Below are 16,332 nucleotides of genomic sequence, written 5' to 3' on the forward strand. Positions count from 1 at the left end.
ACACCTGCCTTGCAGACGCCAACGCCAACAACATGACCACTTTCCAAGTGAGAAATTTTAAGTCAACCGTTTGAAGAGGTTCGAACTAGTGGGATTTTAGGAACCGTAACACCACGTTAAGGTCCCATGGTGCCACTGGGGGCACAAAAGGAGGCTGGATGTGCAGCACTCCCATTACAAAAGTATGGACTTCTGGGAGAGAAGCAAATTACTTCTGAAAGAAAATTGATAGGGCCGAAATCTGTACCTTAATGGAGCCTAACTTTAGGCCCATATCCACTCCCGTCTGTAGAAAGTGGAGAAAACGACCCAGATGGAAATCTTCCGTAGGAGCATTCTTGGCTTCACACCAAGATACATACTTCCTCCAGATACGGTGATAATGTTTCGCCGTCACCTCCTTCCTAGCCTTTATCAGAGTAGGGATGACTTCCTCCGGAATACCTTTCCCAGCTAGGATTTGGTGTTCAACCGCCATGCCGTCAAACGTAACCGTGGTAAGTCTTGGAACACACAGGGCACCTGCTGCAACAGGTCCTCCCTGAGAGGAAAAGGCCACGGATCTTCTGTGAGCATTTCCTGAAGATCTGAATACCAGGCCCTTCGAGGCCAATCTGGAACAATGAGTATTGTCTGCCCACTTTTTCGTCTTATGATTCTCAATATCTTTGAGGTGAGCACAAGAGGAGGGAACACATAGACCGACTGAAACACCCATGGTGTCACCAAGGCGTCCACCGCTACTGCCTGAGGGTCCCTTGACCTGGCACAATACCTCCGAAGCTTCTTGTTGAGGCGTGACGCCATCATGTCTATTTGAGGAAGTCCCCAATGACTTGTTATCTCTGCAAAAACTTCTTGATGAAGTCCCCACTCTCCTGGATGGAGATCGTGTCTGCTGAGGAAGTCTGCTTCCCTGTTGTCCACTCCCGGAATGAAGACAGCTGACAGCGCGCTTACGTGATTTTCCGCCCAGCGAAGAATCCTGGTGGCTTCCGCCATTGCCACTCTGTTCCTTGTCCCGCCTCGGCGGTTTACATGAGCCACGGCTGTGACGTTGTCTGATTGAATCAGAACCGGTAGGTCGCGAAGTAGATACTCCGCTTGTTGTAGGCCATTGTATATGGCCCTCAATTCCAGTACATTGATGTATAGACACGCCTCCTGGCTTGACCATAGTCCCTGAAAATTTCTTCCTTGTGCGACTACTCCCCATCCTCGGAGGCTCGCACCGTGGTCACCAGAACCCAGTCTTGAATACCGAACCTGCGACCCTCGAGAAGGTGAGCACTCTGCCGCCACCACAGGAGAGACACCCTGGCCCTGGGGGACAGGCTTATCTTCTGATGTATTTGTAGATGGGACCCCCACCACTTGTCCAGAATGTCCCACTGAAATGTCCTCGCATGGAACCTGCCGAAGGGGATGGCCTCGTAGGCCGCCATCATTTTTCCCAGTACTCGAGTGCATTGATGGACTGACACTCTTTTTGGTTTTAGCAGGTCTCTGACCATGTTCTGGAGTTCCTGGGCTTTTTCCCCTAGAAGAAAAACCCTCTTCTGTTCCGTGTCCAGAATCATGCCTAAGAAAGATAGCCAAGTCATTGGAATCAACTGTGACTTTGGTAGAATTAGAATCCAGCCGTGCTGCTGCAGCACCCTCAAGGAGAGCGAGTCGCTTTTCATCAATTGATCTCTCGATCTCGCTTTTATCAGGAGATCGTCCAAGTACGGTATAATTGAGACTCCCTGCTTGCGCAGCAGCACCATCATTTCCGCCATTACCTTTGTGAAAATCCTCAGGGCCGTGGAAAGCCCAAACGGAAACATCTGAAACTGGTAATGACAGTCCTGTACAGCGAATCTCAGGTATGCCTTTTGAGGGGGATATATGGGGACATGAAGGTATGCATTCTTAATGTCTAGTGACACCATAAAATCCCACCCCTTCCAGGCTGGACTGCCCGTAGCGATTCCATCTTGAATTTGACATTTTTTAAGTACAGGTTTAGGGATTTTAGATTCAGAATTGGTCTGACCGAGCCATCCGGTTTCGGGACCACAAACAGGGTTGACTAGTACCCTTTTCCCTGTTGGATTAGGGGAACCCTGATAATCACTTGCTGTTGACACAGCTTTTGAATTGCAGCTAAAACTATTTCCCTCTCTGAGGGAGAAGCTGGCAAGGCCGACTTGAAAAATTGGCGAGGGGGCACCTCTTCGAATTCCAGTTTGTAGCCTTGGGATATAATTTCCATCGCCCAAGGATCCACGTCTGACAGAACCCAGACCTGGCTGAAGAGTCGAAGACGTGCACCCACCGGCGTGGACTCCCTCAGCGGAGCCCCAGCGTCATGCGGTGGATTTAGTAGAAGCCGGGGAGGACTTCTGCTCCTGGGAACTAGCCGTCGCAGGAATTCTTTTCCCTCTACCCTTACCTCTGGCGAGGAAGGAAGAGCCCCGACCTCTTCTGGACTTACGCGAACAAAAGGACTGCATCTGATATTGGGGTGTTTTCTTTTGCTGTGGGGGAACAAAAGGCAAAAAAGAGGATTTACCCGCGGTAGCCGTGGAAACCAGGTCCTCTAGACCCTCCCCAAATAAGACCTCACCCTTGTAAGGTAAAACTTCCATATGTCTCTTTGATTCAGCATCCCCCGTCCATTGGTGGGTCCACAGGGCTCGTCTAGCAGAAACAGCCATGGCGTTGGCTCTTGAACCTAACAGCCCAATGTCTCACGCAGCGTCTCTCTTATATAAGGCTGCGTCTTTAATGTGACCTAAGGTCAATAAAATGGTATCCCTATCTAGGGTGTCAATGTCAGATGACAAGATATCTGCCAACACTGCTACTGCGCTACATACCCATGCCGACGCTACAGCCACTCTGAGCAAGGCCCCCGTATGTGTATAAATTGATTTTAAGGTAGTCTCCTGTCTGCGATCAGCAGGATCCTTGAGGGCTGCCGTGTCTGGAGATGGTAGCGCCACCTTTTTGGACAAGCACGTTAAAGCCTTGTCCACCCTGGGTGAGGATTCCCACCGTACCCTGTCCTGCGCGGGGAAAGGGTACGCCATAAGAATTCTCTTGGGAATCTGCAGTTTCTTGTCTGGAGTCTCCCAAGCCTTTTCAAATAAGGCGTTCATCTCATGAGACGGGGGAAAGGTTACCTCAGGTTTCTTTTCCTTAAACATGCATACCCTCGTGTCAGGGACAGAGGGGTCATCTGTGAAATGCAAAAAATCTTTTATAGCAATAATCATATAATGAATACTTTGGCTACCCTTGGGTGTAACCTCGCATCATCGTAATCAACACTGGAGTCAGAATCCGTGTCGGTATCAGTGTCTGCTACGTGGGACAGGGGACGTTTCTGAGACCCTGAAGGGCCCTGTGACACAGCCAAAGCCATGGATTGACTCCCTGTTACTTTACTGGACTCTGCTTTGTCCAATCTCTTATGTAATAAAGACACATTTGCATTTAATACATTCCACATATCCAATCAGGTGTCGGCGTCGCCGACCGAGACACCACAATCATCTGCTCAACCTCCTCCTTAGAGGAGCCTTCCGCTTCAGACATGCCGACACACACATACCGACAGCCCCACACACTCAGGGATATATATATATATATATATATATATATATATATATATATGGAGACAGTCCCCCAATAAGGCCCTTAGGAGAGACAGAGAGAGAGTATGCCAGCACACACCCAGCACCACCGGACACTGGAATAAAATCCCAGTCGGTACAGCGCTTTTATCAAAATATACTCACTGCGCCAAATAAATGTGCCCCCCCCCCCGCCCTCTTTTTTGCCCTCTGTACTGTGTTCAGTAGGGGAGAGTCCGGGGAGCCAGCTCCTATGCAGCGTGCTGTGGAGAAAATGGCGCTGGTTAGTGCTGAGGAATCAAGCTCCGCCCCCTCACCGGCGGGCTTCGATCCCGCTCAAATCTTTATACTGGCGGGGGTTTTATGTAATATACTGTGTCCGCAGTATATAACTATACCAGCATCCCTAGAGGTTTAATAATTGTTGCCCAGGGTGCCCCCCCTGCACCCTGCACCCATACAGTGCCGACAGTGTGTGAGTTAATGTGGGAGCAATGGCGCGCAGCGTTACCTCATAGAAGATCTGAAGTCTTCTGCCGCCTTTGAAGTCTTCTGTCTTCTCATACTCACCCGGCTTCTATCTTCCGGCTCTGTGAGGAGGACGGCGGCGCGGCTCCGGGACGAACGGTGAGGGTGAGACCTGCGTTCCGACCCTCTGGAGCTAATGGTGTCCAGTAGCCTAAGAAGCAGAGCCTATCATTTAAGTAGGTCTGCTTCTCTCCCCTCAGTCCCACGATGCAGGGAGCCTGTTGCCAGCAGTGCTCCCTGAAAATAAAAAACCTAACAAAAGTCTTTTCAGAGAAACTCAGTAGGGCTCCCCCGCAGTGAATCCAGTCTCCTCTGGGCACAGGCTTTAACTGAGGTCTGGAGGAGGGGGATAGAGGGAGGAGCCAGTGCACACCCATCTAAAGTCTTTAGAGTGCCCATGTCTCCTGCGGAGCCCGTCTATACCCCATGGTCCTTACGGAGTCCCCAGCATCCTCTAGGACGAAAGAGAAAGAATGATAAATATAAGTTAGCGAACTGCTACAAGACTAAGTCCAGATATAATTACATTTTATATATAGATTATTAGACTCTGGGTTCAATTAATTAATATAATTGTAAAGTAGTATGTGGGAGTATGAGGATTATCAAATGATTTGTATTATGAACCAAACAAGGAGGAAACATCTTTATCCAGTTATCTTTTTGAAATGTAATAAGTTTACACATTGTATAAGATAGTTTGATTGGATGGAAAAGAACCCAGTCGGAACTACCTCCTGAGGTGTAATGTGTTCTTAATGTATAAAAATGGCCTGTGAGCCTAAAAATGTGTATATTTTCTCGGACAGAGATCTGCTGTAATATCTTGCATACTGCCCTCGAAGCAATGCTTGCAAGGAGGAAGAGTCTTCTTTAAGCATGTGAGCAATAAACATCCTTCACGACGATTGTCTCATCTTGCAATCAACAGGAATGTTCTGAAATGCAGTCCTGTCCTCACCTGTCATGAGGTAAGCCCAGCGTCTCCAAGCTCAGCCCTCTTCAACGTTACCATGCAGGATCTGGTCTAGGTCGGCGAGCAGTAGGGGATCTAGAGGTGTAGAGGTGTGGCAAAAGTGTGCTGACGCCATCGCATACACAGCAGCAATGCAGTACCAGGCGGTTAATGAAGCTAAGAATCTCCTATTGGCCAGGTCACGTGTGATCCAAACCCAATCTGTGATTGCATAGCCAGTGAGGGCGAGAAGGCATCCGGTCACAGGTACATCTACACAAACAGGGTGATTACGGTTGACAAAGATGCCAAGAGCCCTAAATCATATTTTTCAAATGAATGATGCAGCAGAGTAGAAGCCGTACTTCCTACTCCATGCAATGCCCTTTACAATTTATTCTTCTTGTATGATTTTCTGTGAAATTTTTCCTATTTATGAATTGACATTCATTGTATTTATCAAGAACTGCCAAGAAATGCAAGTCACTTCGAACAGATTGTAGTGTGCAAAAAAATAATTCATACTTTTTATTTAAAAAAATAAATAAAAAAAATACAGCATGTAACTTACTAGCTGGCCAGCTTTGTATCTCTTTCCATCCCACTCTATAGATGTGTACGTTGCCCAAGGAGCTTGCATACGTTTTGCAGAAATATCGTTACGAGTTATAATTTCTTTAAAACCACAAAACTTTATTTGTTTATCATATTTCTCATGGCAATCCTTTATCCACGATGCAAATTCTCTGTCAATCTTTACTCTCTGCTCCTGTCAAAAAAAAAAAAAAAAACTTTTTTGCAATTATACTACTTTCACAAGTACAGGGTAAACTACTTCACACAGATTAATATTTTTAACCTTTCTTAAACAGTACTTTCCTGATTAACTGGTCACATTTAGTTTTCAACTAAATGCTATTCTTTCTTTAACACATCCGAGAAGTCCGTAGCACTTTCAGATGGAAAACAATATGTAGATTGGCTGGTCTAAACCACCATGGTTTAAAACAAATGTGTTTTATTTTTATTTATTTTTAAAACCCCACTCAGTTTTTTTTATTATGCGCCGTGAGTTCTTGAAAAAAAGCCTATTATACTTAAAAAAAATATATTAAAAAAAATGGTGTTTTTATTCAAAATGTTTAATACCAGTGGCATGTTCAGGGCTAATGCTTAACGTCTTCTTTTTTTGTATGTGTGTTTTTTTTTCTCTGAAAAGTGCATTTGCCATTTTATATTACTATTCAGATATATTTAATTATAAGGAGTAATAAGTAGGACCAATGTTGAACATGCACTGCTTGTTCTTATTTTCAATTCCAATTTCTATCTCCGAGTGTACTTTTTATGTATTATTATTTATATGGTGCCAAAGGGTTCCGCAGCACCTAACAAAGAGGCTAATTCAGTAAGGAAGGCAAATTCTGCTAATCAGCAGAATTTGCTATCCTTTTGCAGGCATGCTGGGGGCCGCCCAGCGCTGGGCAAGGCCGCCCAGCAGGCTGACTGGCACCTCCCTCCCTGCTACAAGCAGAAATTGCATTCGCCTCGCAATTTCTGCTTGTTAGCAGAAACTAAGGTTGACTCCTGTTGGCGCAGCTTAACTGCGGCCACAGGAGTCCAGGCGCCATTTTCCCTGTAGAGACGGCTGCGTGTGACGTCACGCAGCCGCCGCAATCGCTCCCCCGACACACCCCCGTTCACATCGCATAACCCATCATTCGGGTTGCCCCGTCCCTGCATTCATTACACTGGGTATAGGTTGGATGCGAAAGGCGTCCGGGCACCAATGGGTTACATTTTATTATCCAGCAACCCTTGGGCCTCCCGTCCCCTTTATCCCGCCTCGCTGCCAATTTTGGCTAGGACACACTTAACCTAGTAGCAATTGTTCTGCAGGTCAAGTGAGTCTGGGAGGGTTTCCTGTGCCCCCTACGGACTCAAAGAAAAGGATTTAACAAGGTAATACCATGTTTTCTTTCTCGTCCTCTAGGAGGCACAGGATTCATTACACTGGGACGTCCAAAAGCTGTCCCCTCCTCAGGGGTGGGAACACTCCTGGACTGTGCTCAAAACCTTACGCCCAAAGCCTGCGTCATCCTACGCAAAGGTGTCAGCCACATAAAAATTCAAAAAATAGGATTTTAACACCCAACGGTAAATCTTTTTCTCGTAGTCCGTAGGGGATACTGGGATGGCCATAGTACCATGGCACTTTAAATTTCTTCAGTGTGTGCTGGCTCCTCCCCTCTATGCCACTCCTGCAGACTCAGTCTAGGAAAACTGTGCCCGGGGAGGCTGACATACTTTGAGAGGAGGAAAATGAACAAGAAAGTGGTGAGAAAATGAACCAGCACACAACAAAAATAGGATTTTAAGTACCTACTGGTAAATCCGTTTTTCGTAGTCCATAAGGGATATTGGGGACAGATTAGTATGATGGGGTATAGACGGGTCCAAAGGACCCAGTGCACTTTAAATTTATTCAACTGGGTGTGTTGGCTCCTCCCCTCCATGCCTCCTCCTACAGCTCAGTTATAGGTAAAACAGTGCCCGAAGGAGAATGACATAAATGAGAGAAGGAACATAACAATTAGTGTGGTGAGATTTTCACACCAGCACACCAACATGAAACAGGTAGACCATCTGGTAAGGCCAAGGTGATGTCAGCGCATCCACTGCGCTCGCCTGAGGGTCCCTGGTTCGTGAGCAATAGCAGAGAAGCTTCTTGTTGAGACGAGAGGCCATCAAGTCGATCTGTGGGCATCCCCACACCTCGATGATCTGTTGAAACACTTGAGGGTGTAGTCCCCACTCCCCCGGTTGGAGGTCGTGGCGACTTAGGAAGTCCACTTCCCAGTTGTCTCTCCCCGAATGAAGGCTGTGGACAGTGCTCTTGCATTTCTTTCTGATCAGAGGAGTATTCTGGACACCTCTCGCATGCAGGCCCTGCTTTTTGTCCCTACTTGTCGACTGATGTACGCCACCGCCGTGGCATTGTCCGACTGCACCTGGATCGCCTGATCCCGGAGTAGAGGGGATGCCTGAATCAGAGCATTGTAGATAGCACGAAGCTCCAGGATGTTGCTCGTAAGTAGGAACTGCGCCCCTTGGGTGACAGCTCCCCATCCTCTCAGACTCGCATCCGTCGTGAAAAGGATCCAATCCTGAATCCCAAAGAGTCGACCTTCCAGCAGGTTGGAGGACTGTAGCCACCACAGGAGAGAAATTCTGGCCTGATGTGACAGCCGAATCATCGGTTGCCTCTGAAGATGGGAACTGGACCACTTGTTCAGGATGTCTAATTGAAATGGTCTGGAATGAAAACTTTCGAATTGAATCGCCTCATACGAGGCCATCTTTCCCAACAATTTTATGCAAAGATGAATGGAGACTCGAGTAGGTCGGAGCACAATGCGAACCATTTCTTGAAGTGTTCTCCCATTTTCCTCTGGGAGGAACATTTTTTGTGCTACAGTATCCAGTAGAATACCCAGAAACAGGAGCCACTAAGACGGTTCCATGTGGGACTTCTGCAGATTAAGGTTCCGCCCCGTGGTGAGACAGAAGTTGGATAGTCCGATCTATGTGGAGCAATACAAGCTCTCTGGAACTCGCTTTAATCAGTAGATCGTCCAGGTATGGAATTACATTGACCCCCCGGACCATGAGTTGAAACATAATTTCCGCCATCACCGTTGTGAACACCCTCAGAGCTGTAGACAGGCCGAAGAGTAACGCCTGAAACTGGTAGTGATCATTCAGTAGGGCAAACCACAGCTAGGCCTGCTGAGGAGGCCAAATTGGGATATGTAGGTAAGCGTCCTTGATATCCAGGGACACAAGGAATTACCGTTGTTCCAGTCATGCGATCACCGCTCTCAAAGATTCCATCTTGAATTTGAAAACCTTCAGGTAAGGATCCAAGGACTTCAGATTCAGAATGAGTCTCACAGACCCGTCTGATTTTGATACTACAAACAGACTGGAGTAGTAACACTGTCCTTGTTGTAGTAGGGGCACTGGAACAATGACCTGGGACTGGACCAACTTGTTTATGGCCAGTAGTAGCGTACCACGTATATTTTCCAAAGATGGTAAGATTGATTTGAAAAACCGTTGGGGAGGAGCACCGTCGAACTCTAGCTTGTAACTCTGAGAGATACAGTAAGGTCCCTTACCCAAGCATCTTGGCAGGAACCGTCCCAGATGTGGCTGTAGCGACGTAACCAAGCTCCCACCACGAGATTCCCTCAGGGTGGGAGGGCACCGTCATGCTGAAGGCTTTGTGGCAGTAGAACTGGTGTTCAGGTCCTGAGATCCGGCAACGGCTGGTTTCTTAAGTTTTCCTCTGGAGCCTCTAGCTGCATTGGAGGCCCCTCTGGCCCTAAATCGAAATCTGGAGGACCGAAAGGACTGAGCAAACTGTCCTGGGTAGGTACGTCTAGCAGGTGGAGCCCCCGAAGGGAGAAACGTGGATTTCCCAGCAGCTTTGGAAATCCATGCGTCCAATTCACCTCCAAAGAGCCATTCACCTGTGAAGGGAAGAGATTCCACATTACGTTTGGAGTCAGCATCAGCAAACCACTGACGCCAACCGTATGGCTCTGCGCGCAGACAAAGCCATAGCCGTGGTCCTAGCATTAATATTGCCAATCTCTTTAAGGGAGTCACAGAGAACTCTTGACGTGTCCTGAATGTGATTAAGGAGAGTAACAGTATTAACTAAGGTCATATCACCCGAAAGACCTTACTTAATTTGATTAGCGCAGGAATGAATTGCATGTGTCATCCAGCAACCTGCAATGACCGGTCTTTGAGCAACACCTGCAGCAATCTAAATAGATTTTAGAGTGGTCTCAATTTTCCTATCTGCCGGGTCCTTTAAAAATGTCTACTGCTGGAGACTCTTCCCAGAATTTTCTGCCTTCAGAGGCAATGGGGAATGTATGCAAAAACCGCTTTGACACCTGCTATTTAAAATAGCCTGGAAGAATTAAGATAAGAAATAAGTCATCCAATTCCTTGGAATCAAGAAATGTGATTGTCAGTTTGTCTTGTGGGAGGAAAAATGACTGCTGAGTATTAGCATCCTCCAGGGGCAGCTTTAACACATCCCTAATAGCCAATATGAGGGATACCCTTGGTAGGGGTGGAATCTCAACTTATGGAGTCCACATCATTCCCATCAACCTGTATATCATCAGTATCTGAGAGGAGTGCAGGTAGAGCACGTTCAGCATGGGCACGGTGACGAGTCTGTGGCTAAGCAGCAAGCTGTGATCTATTGTGTGTTCTGATACCTTTCTTTATCAGCAATTTGTGCTACAGTAGCTCTTCTGTAGGATCAAACCAGATGGGTTAAACTTCATTATTCCCATGTATCAATGGGCCTCGGGCGCACGTGACTATCTCAGTTCATCATCAATTGATAAAGAGGCCACATTTAAGTTGCAGGGATATTCAGAAATATAAAACAAGTACATTTACAAAAGAGAAGGTCCTAACAGAACTCTCAATGCTGAAAGTGGATAAATCATGGGGCCAGATGGGATATAACAAATGATACTAAAATAGCTTAAAGGGATGCTGGTAGCACCATTAACAGAATTATTCAACCAGTCACTAGCTGCAAAAGTAATTCCACAGGACTGGAAAAGAGCGAATGTAGTCCCACTGCACAAAAGTGGAAGCAACTATCATCCAGTGAGCCTTACAACAGTAGTAGGGAAATTGATGGAAACCCTCTTAAAAGAAAGAGTTGTAGATTATTTAAATTCCAGCAATTTACAGGATCCAAAACATCATGGAGTGCAAATGGTACTAAAGGGAAAGTATGCCTTTTTGCAGATTACACAAAGGTATGCAACAGGGTAGACACACCAGGAGGGGTAAAACAAAATGATTGAGTATCTAGGTAGACTAGCGGAATGGTCAAGAGCGTGGCAATTACAGTCGAATGCCAAAAAAATGCAACATCATGCACCAGGGTATCAAATATCCAAAAGCTAAATATAGTATTAATGGCACTATACTGGAAACTACTGAGGAGGAAAGGGATATAGGAGTCACTATTTCAGGTGACGTAAAGGCAGGTAAGAAATGAGGAAGGCTGCTTGGCAGCACAGGGAGAGGAATCAGCAGCAGAAAGGAGGAAGCAATAATGCCACTGTATAGGTCATTGGTACAGCCTCATCTAGAATACTGTGTCCAATTCTGGAGGCCATGTCTTCAGAAGGATATTAATACATTAGAGACTGTACAAAGAAGGGCAACTAAAATGGTGCATGGCCTACATCACAAAACATATCCAGAAAGATTAAAATATCTCGATATGTACAGTTTGGAGCAGAGAAGGGAAAGAGGGGACATGATAGAAACTTTCAAAAATATCAAGGGTTTTAACCACTTAACTGACTATTTTTTGCCCCATAAACCGCTCAGAAATTGTCAGGGTTTTTTTTTTATGATCGAATTAGGTGAAGAACATGGATTTAACCTTATCCAAAATGATTTAGTTAAAAGAAAAAAAAATTATATATACAGGTTGAGTATCCCATATCCAAATATTACGAAATACGGAATATTCCGTAATACGGACTTTTTTGAGTGAGCGTGAGATAGTGAAACCTTTGTATTTTGATGGCTCAATGTACACAAACTTTGTTTAATAGACAAAGTTATTAAAAATAATGTATTAAATGACCTCCAGGCTGTGTGTATAAGGAGTATATGAAACATTAATGAATTGTGTGAATGTAGACACACTTTGTTTAATGAACAAAGTTATAAAAAATAAGATTTTACTTACCGGTAAATCTATTTCTCGTAGTCCGTAGTGGATGCTGGGGACTCCGTAAGGACCATGGGGAATAGACGGGCTCCGCAGGAGACAGGGCACTTTAAGAAATAATTTGTATACTGGTGTGCTCTGGCTCCTCCCTCTATGTCCCTCCTCCAGACCTCAGTTAGAGAAACTGTGCCCGGAAGAGCTGACAGTACAAGGAAAGGATTTTGGAATCCAGGGCAAGACTCATACCAGTCACACCGTATAACTCGTAATAAACTTACCCAGTTAACAGTATGAACAACAACGGAGCATCAGATCAACCCTGATGCAACCACAACATAACCCTTATTTAAGCAATAACTATATACAAGTATTGCAGAAGAAGTCCGTACTTGGGACGGGCGCCCAGCATCCACTACGGACTACGAGAAATAGATTTACCGGTAAGTAAAATCTTATTTTCTCTAACGTCCTAGTGGATGCTGGGGACTCCGTAAAAACCATGGGGATTATACCAAAGCTCCCAAACGGGTGGGAGAGTGCGGATGACTCTGCAGCACCGAATGAGCAAACACAAGGTCCTCCTCAGCCAGAGTATCAAACTTATAAAACTTTGCAAGTGTGTTTGAACCTGACCAAGTAGCTGCTCGGCAAAGCTGTAATGCCGAGACCCCTCGGGCAGCAGCCCAATTAGAGCCCACCTTCCTTGTGGAGTGGGCTTTTACCGATTTTGGAAGCGGCAAACCAGCCGCAGAATGAGCCTGCTGAATCGTGTTACAGATCCAGCGAGCAATAGTTTGCTTTGAAGCAGGAGCACCCAGCTTGTTGGATGCATACAGGATAAACAGCGACTCAGTTTTCCTGACTCTAGCCATTCTGGCTACATAAACCTTCAAAGCCCTGACCACATCCAGCAACTCGGAATCCTCCAAGTCACGAGTAGCCACAGGCACCACAATAGGTTGGTTCATATGAAAAGATGACACCACTTTTGGCAGAAATTGTGGACGGGTCCGCAATTCTGCCCTGTCCATATGGAAAACCAGATAGGGGCTTTTATGTGACAAAGCCGCTAATTCTGACACACGCCTAGCTGAAGCCAAGTTTATTGCATGACCACCTTCCACGTGAGAAATTTTAACTCCACAGTTTTGAGTGGCTCAAACCAGTGTGACTTCAGGAAACTCAACACCACGTTAAGATACCAAGGTGCCACTAGAGGCACAAAAGGGGGTTGAATATGCAGCACTCCCTTTACAACGTCTGAACTTCAGGAAGAGAAGCCAGTTCTTTTTGAAAGAAAATGGATAGGACTGAAATCTGGACCTTAATGGAACCCAATTTCAGGCCCAAAGTCACTCCCGACTGTAGGAAGTGAAGGAAAACAGCCCAGCTGGAATTCCTCCGTAGGGGCATTCCTGGCCTCACACCAAGCAACATATTTTCGCCATATACGGTGATAATGTTGAGCCGTCACACCCTTCCTAGCCTCTATCAGCGTAGGAATGACCTCATCCGGAATGCCTTTTTCTGATAGGATCCGGCGTTCAACCGCCATGCCGTCAAACGCAGCCGCGGTAAGTCTAGGAACAGACAGGGCCCCTGTTGCACAAGTCCTGTCTTAGAGGCAGAGGCCACGGGTCCTCTGTGAGCAGTTCTTGCTGACCTGGATACCAAGTCCTTTCTGGCCAATCCGGAACAAATAGTATTGTTCTCACTCCTCTTTTCCCTATGATTCTCAGCACCTTGGGTATGAGAGGAAGAGGAGGAAATACATAGACCGACGGGAACACCCACGGTCGCCTGAGGGTCTCTTGACCTGGCGCAATATCTCTGCAGCTTTTTGTTGAGGCGGGTTGCCATCATGTCCACCTGTGGCAGTTCCTACCGACTTGCAATCTGCATGAAGACTTCTTGATGAAGTCCCCACTCTCCCGGGTGGAGGTCGTGCCTGCTGAGGAAGTCTGCTTCCCAGTTGTCCACTCCCGGAATGAACACTGCTGACAGTGCGCTTACGTGATTCTCCGCCCAGCGAAGAATTCTGGTGGCTTCTACCATCGCCACCCTGCTCCTTGTGCCGCCTTGGCGGTTTACATGAGCCACTGCGGTGATATTGTCTGACTGAATCAGAATCGATTGGTCGCGAAGCAGGGTCTCCGCTTGACTTAGGGCGTTGTATATGGCCCTTAGTTCCAGGATATTGATGTGAAGGCAAGTCTCCTGCCTTGACCACAGCCCTTGGAATTTTCTTCCCTGTGTGACTGCCCCCCACCCTCGGAGGCTTGCATCCGTGGTCACCAGGACCCAGTCCTGAATGTCGGATCTGCGACCTTCGAGAAGGTGAGCACTCTGCAGCCACCACAGGAGAGACACCCTGGCCCTGGGGGATAGGGTGATTAATCTGAAGATGTGATCCGGACCACTTGTCCAGTAAGTCCCATTGGAAGGTCCTTGCATGGAACCTGCCGAAGGGAATGGCCTCGTATGAGGCCACCCTCCTTCCCAGGACTCGAGTGCAGTGATGAACTGACACATGTTTTGGTTTTAATAGATTCCTGACCAGTGTCACGAGCTCCTGAGCTCTCTCTATCGGGAGATAAACCCTTTTCTGGTCTGTGTCTAGGATCATGCCTAGGAGAGGCAGATGAGCTGTAGGAACCAACTGCGACTTTGGAATATATAGAATCCAGCCGTGTTGCCGTTACACTTCCAGAGAAAGTGATACACTGTTCAGCAACTGCTCTCTTGATCTCGCTTTTATGAGGAGATCGTCCAAGTACGTGATAATAGTGACACCTTGCTTCCGCAGGAGCACCATCATTTCCGCCATTACCTTGGTGAATATTCTCAAGGCCGTGGAGAGACCAAACGGCAACGTCTGAAATTGGTAATGACAATCCCGTACCGCAATTCTGAGGTACGCATGATGAGGTGGATAAATGGGGACATGAAGGCATGCATCCTTTATGTCCCGAGTCACCATAAAATCTCCCCCTTTCAGGCTTGCAATGACCGCTCTTAGCGATTCCATCTTGAACTTGAACCTTTTCAGGTATATGTTCAGGGATTTTAAATTAAATATGAGTCTGACCGAACCGTCTGGTTTCGGGACTACAACATGGTCGAATAATAACCCCCTCCTTGTTGAAGGAGGGGAACCTTGACCACCACCTGTTGAAGATACAATTGTGAATTGCAGTTAACACCGTTTCCCTCTCGTGGGGGGAAGCCGGCAGGGCCGTCGGTGAGAGGGCATCTTCTCAAAGTCCAGCTTGTATCCCTGAGACACAATATCTATTGCCCAGGGATCTAACAGGGAGTGAACCCACTTGTGGCTGAACTTACGAAGGCGTGCCCCCACCGGGCCTAGCTCCGCCTGTGGAGCCCCAGCGACATGCAGTGGATTTTTGTAGAGGCCGGGGAGGACTTCTGTTCCTGGGAACTAGCTGTGTTGTGCAGCTTCTTTCCTCTGCCCCCGCCTCTGGCAAGAAAGGACGCACCTCGGACTTTCTTGTTTCTTTATTCGAAAGGCTGCATTTGATAATGTCGTGCTTTCCTAGGCTGTGCAGGAATATAAGGCAAAATATCAGAATTACCAGCTATAGCTGTGGAGACCAGGTCCGAGAACCCTTCTCCACACAATCCTCAGCCTTCCATATGCCTCTTAAGTCAGCATCATCTGTCCATTGCATACTCTACAGGACACGTCAAGCAGAAATCGAAATAGCTTTGACTCTAGGACCCAGTATACTCATGTCTCTTTGGGCATGTTTTATATATACATATCTCTTAAGACAGCATCTTTAATAAATATATATATATATATATATATATATATATATATACATATATATCCACACACCACTCGGCGGCACTCCGGACAAATAAAATGAAGACTACAAAGTCATCTTGGATTAAATCCAAGATGACTTTGTAGTCTTCATTTTATTTGTCCGGAGTGCCGCCGAGTGGTGTGTGGATATTGTGGGCCGTTGCAACACGGCCGTCACGGAGGGCACCTGGCAAGTTTCTACACTGGGACAATAGGAGTGCCGGATCTGGTGGATGTATATATATATACATACATACTAGGGTCTCAATCTCTGCTGATAAGGTACCTGTCCACGCTGCCACAGCGCTATAAACCCATGCCGACACAATCACCGGTCTGAGTAGTGTACCAGAATGTGCACGCTGTCTGCAGGATCCCTGAAAAAAGCTGTGACGTCAGGGCTACCTTTTGGGCAAACGTGACACCCTAGGGGAAGATTCCCATCATATCCTGGCCCTAGTGGGGAAAGGATACTGCCTGAGTATTCTTTGTGGGAAACTGCAGTCTCTTGTCTAGAGATTCACACTCTTTTTCTTCATGAGAGGAGGGAAATTTACCTCAGCTTTCTTCCCCTTAAACATGTGTACCCTTGTGTCAGGGACAG

General features: G+C 46.7%; 1 protein-coding gene across 1 annotated transcript in view; it reads right to left on the reverse strand.

Moving 5' to 3' along the window:
* The window catches only part of SMCHD1 (structural maintenance of chromosomes flexible hinge domain containing 1), an 838,152-nt gene that overhangs the window by 397,667 nt on the left and 424,153 nt on the right, over positions 1-16,332 (reverse strand). Inside the window, exon 13 of the mRNA XM_063923554.1 lies at positions 5,678-5,875. Coding sequence (XP_063779624.1) covers positions 5,678-5,875 — 198 coding nt within the window. The remainder of the gene's footprint in view (positions 1-5,677; positions 5,876-16,332) is intronic.

Source organism: Pseudophryne corroboree, chromosome 5 (genome assembly GCF_028390025.1).
Source record: "Pseudophryne corroboree isolate aPseCor3 chromosome 5, aPseCor3.hap2, whole genome shotgun sequence".
NCBI lineage: Eukaryota > Metazoa > Chordata > Amphibia > Anura > Myobatrachidae > Pseudophryne > Pseudophryne corroboree.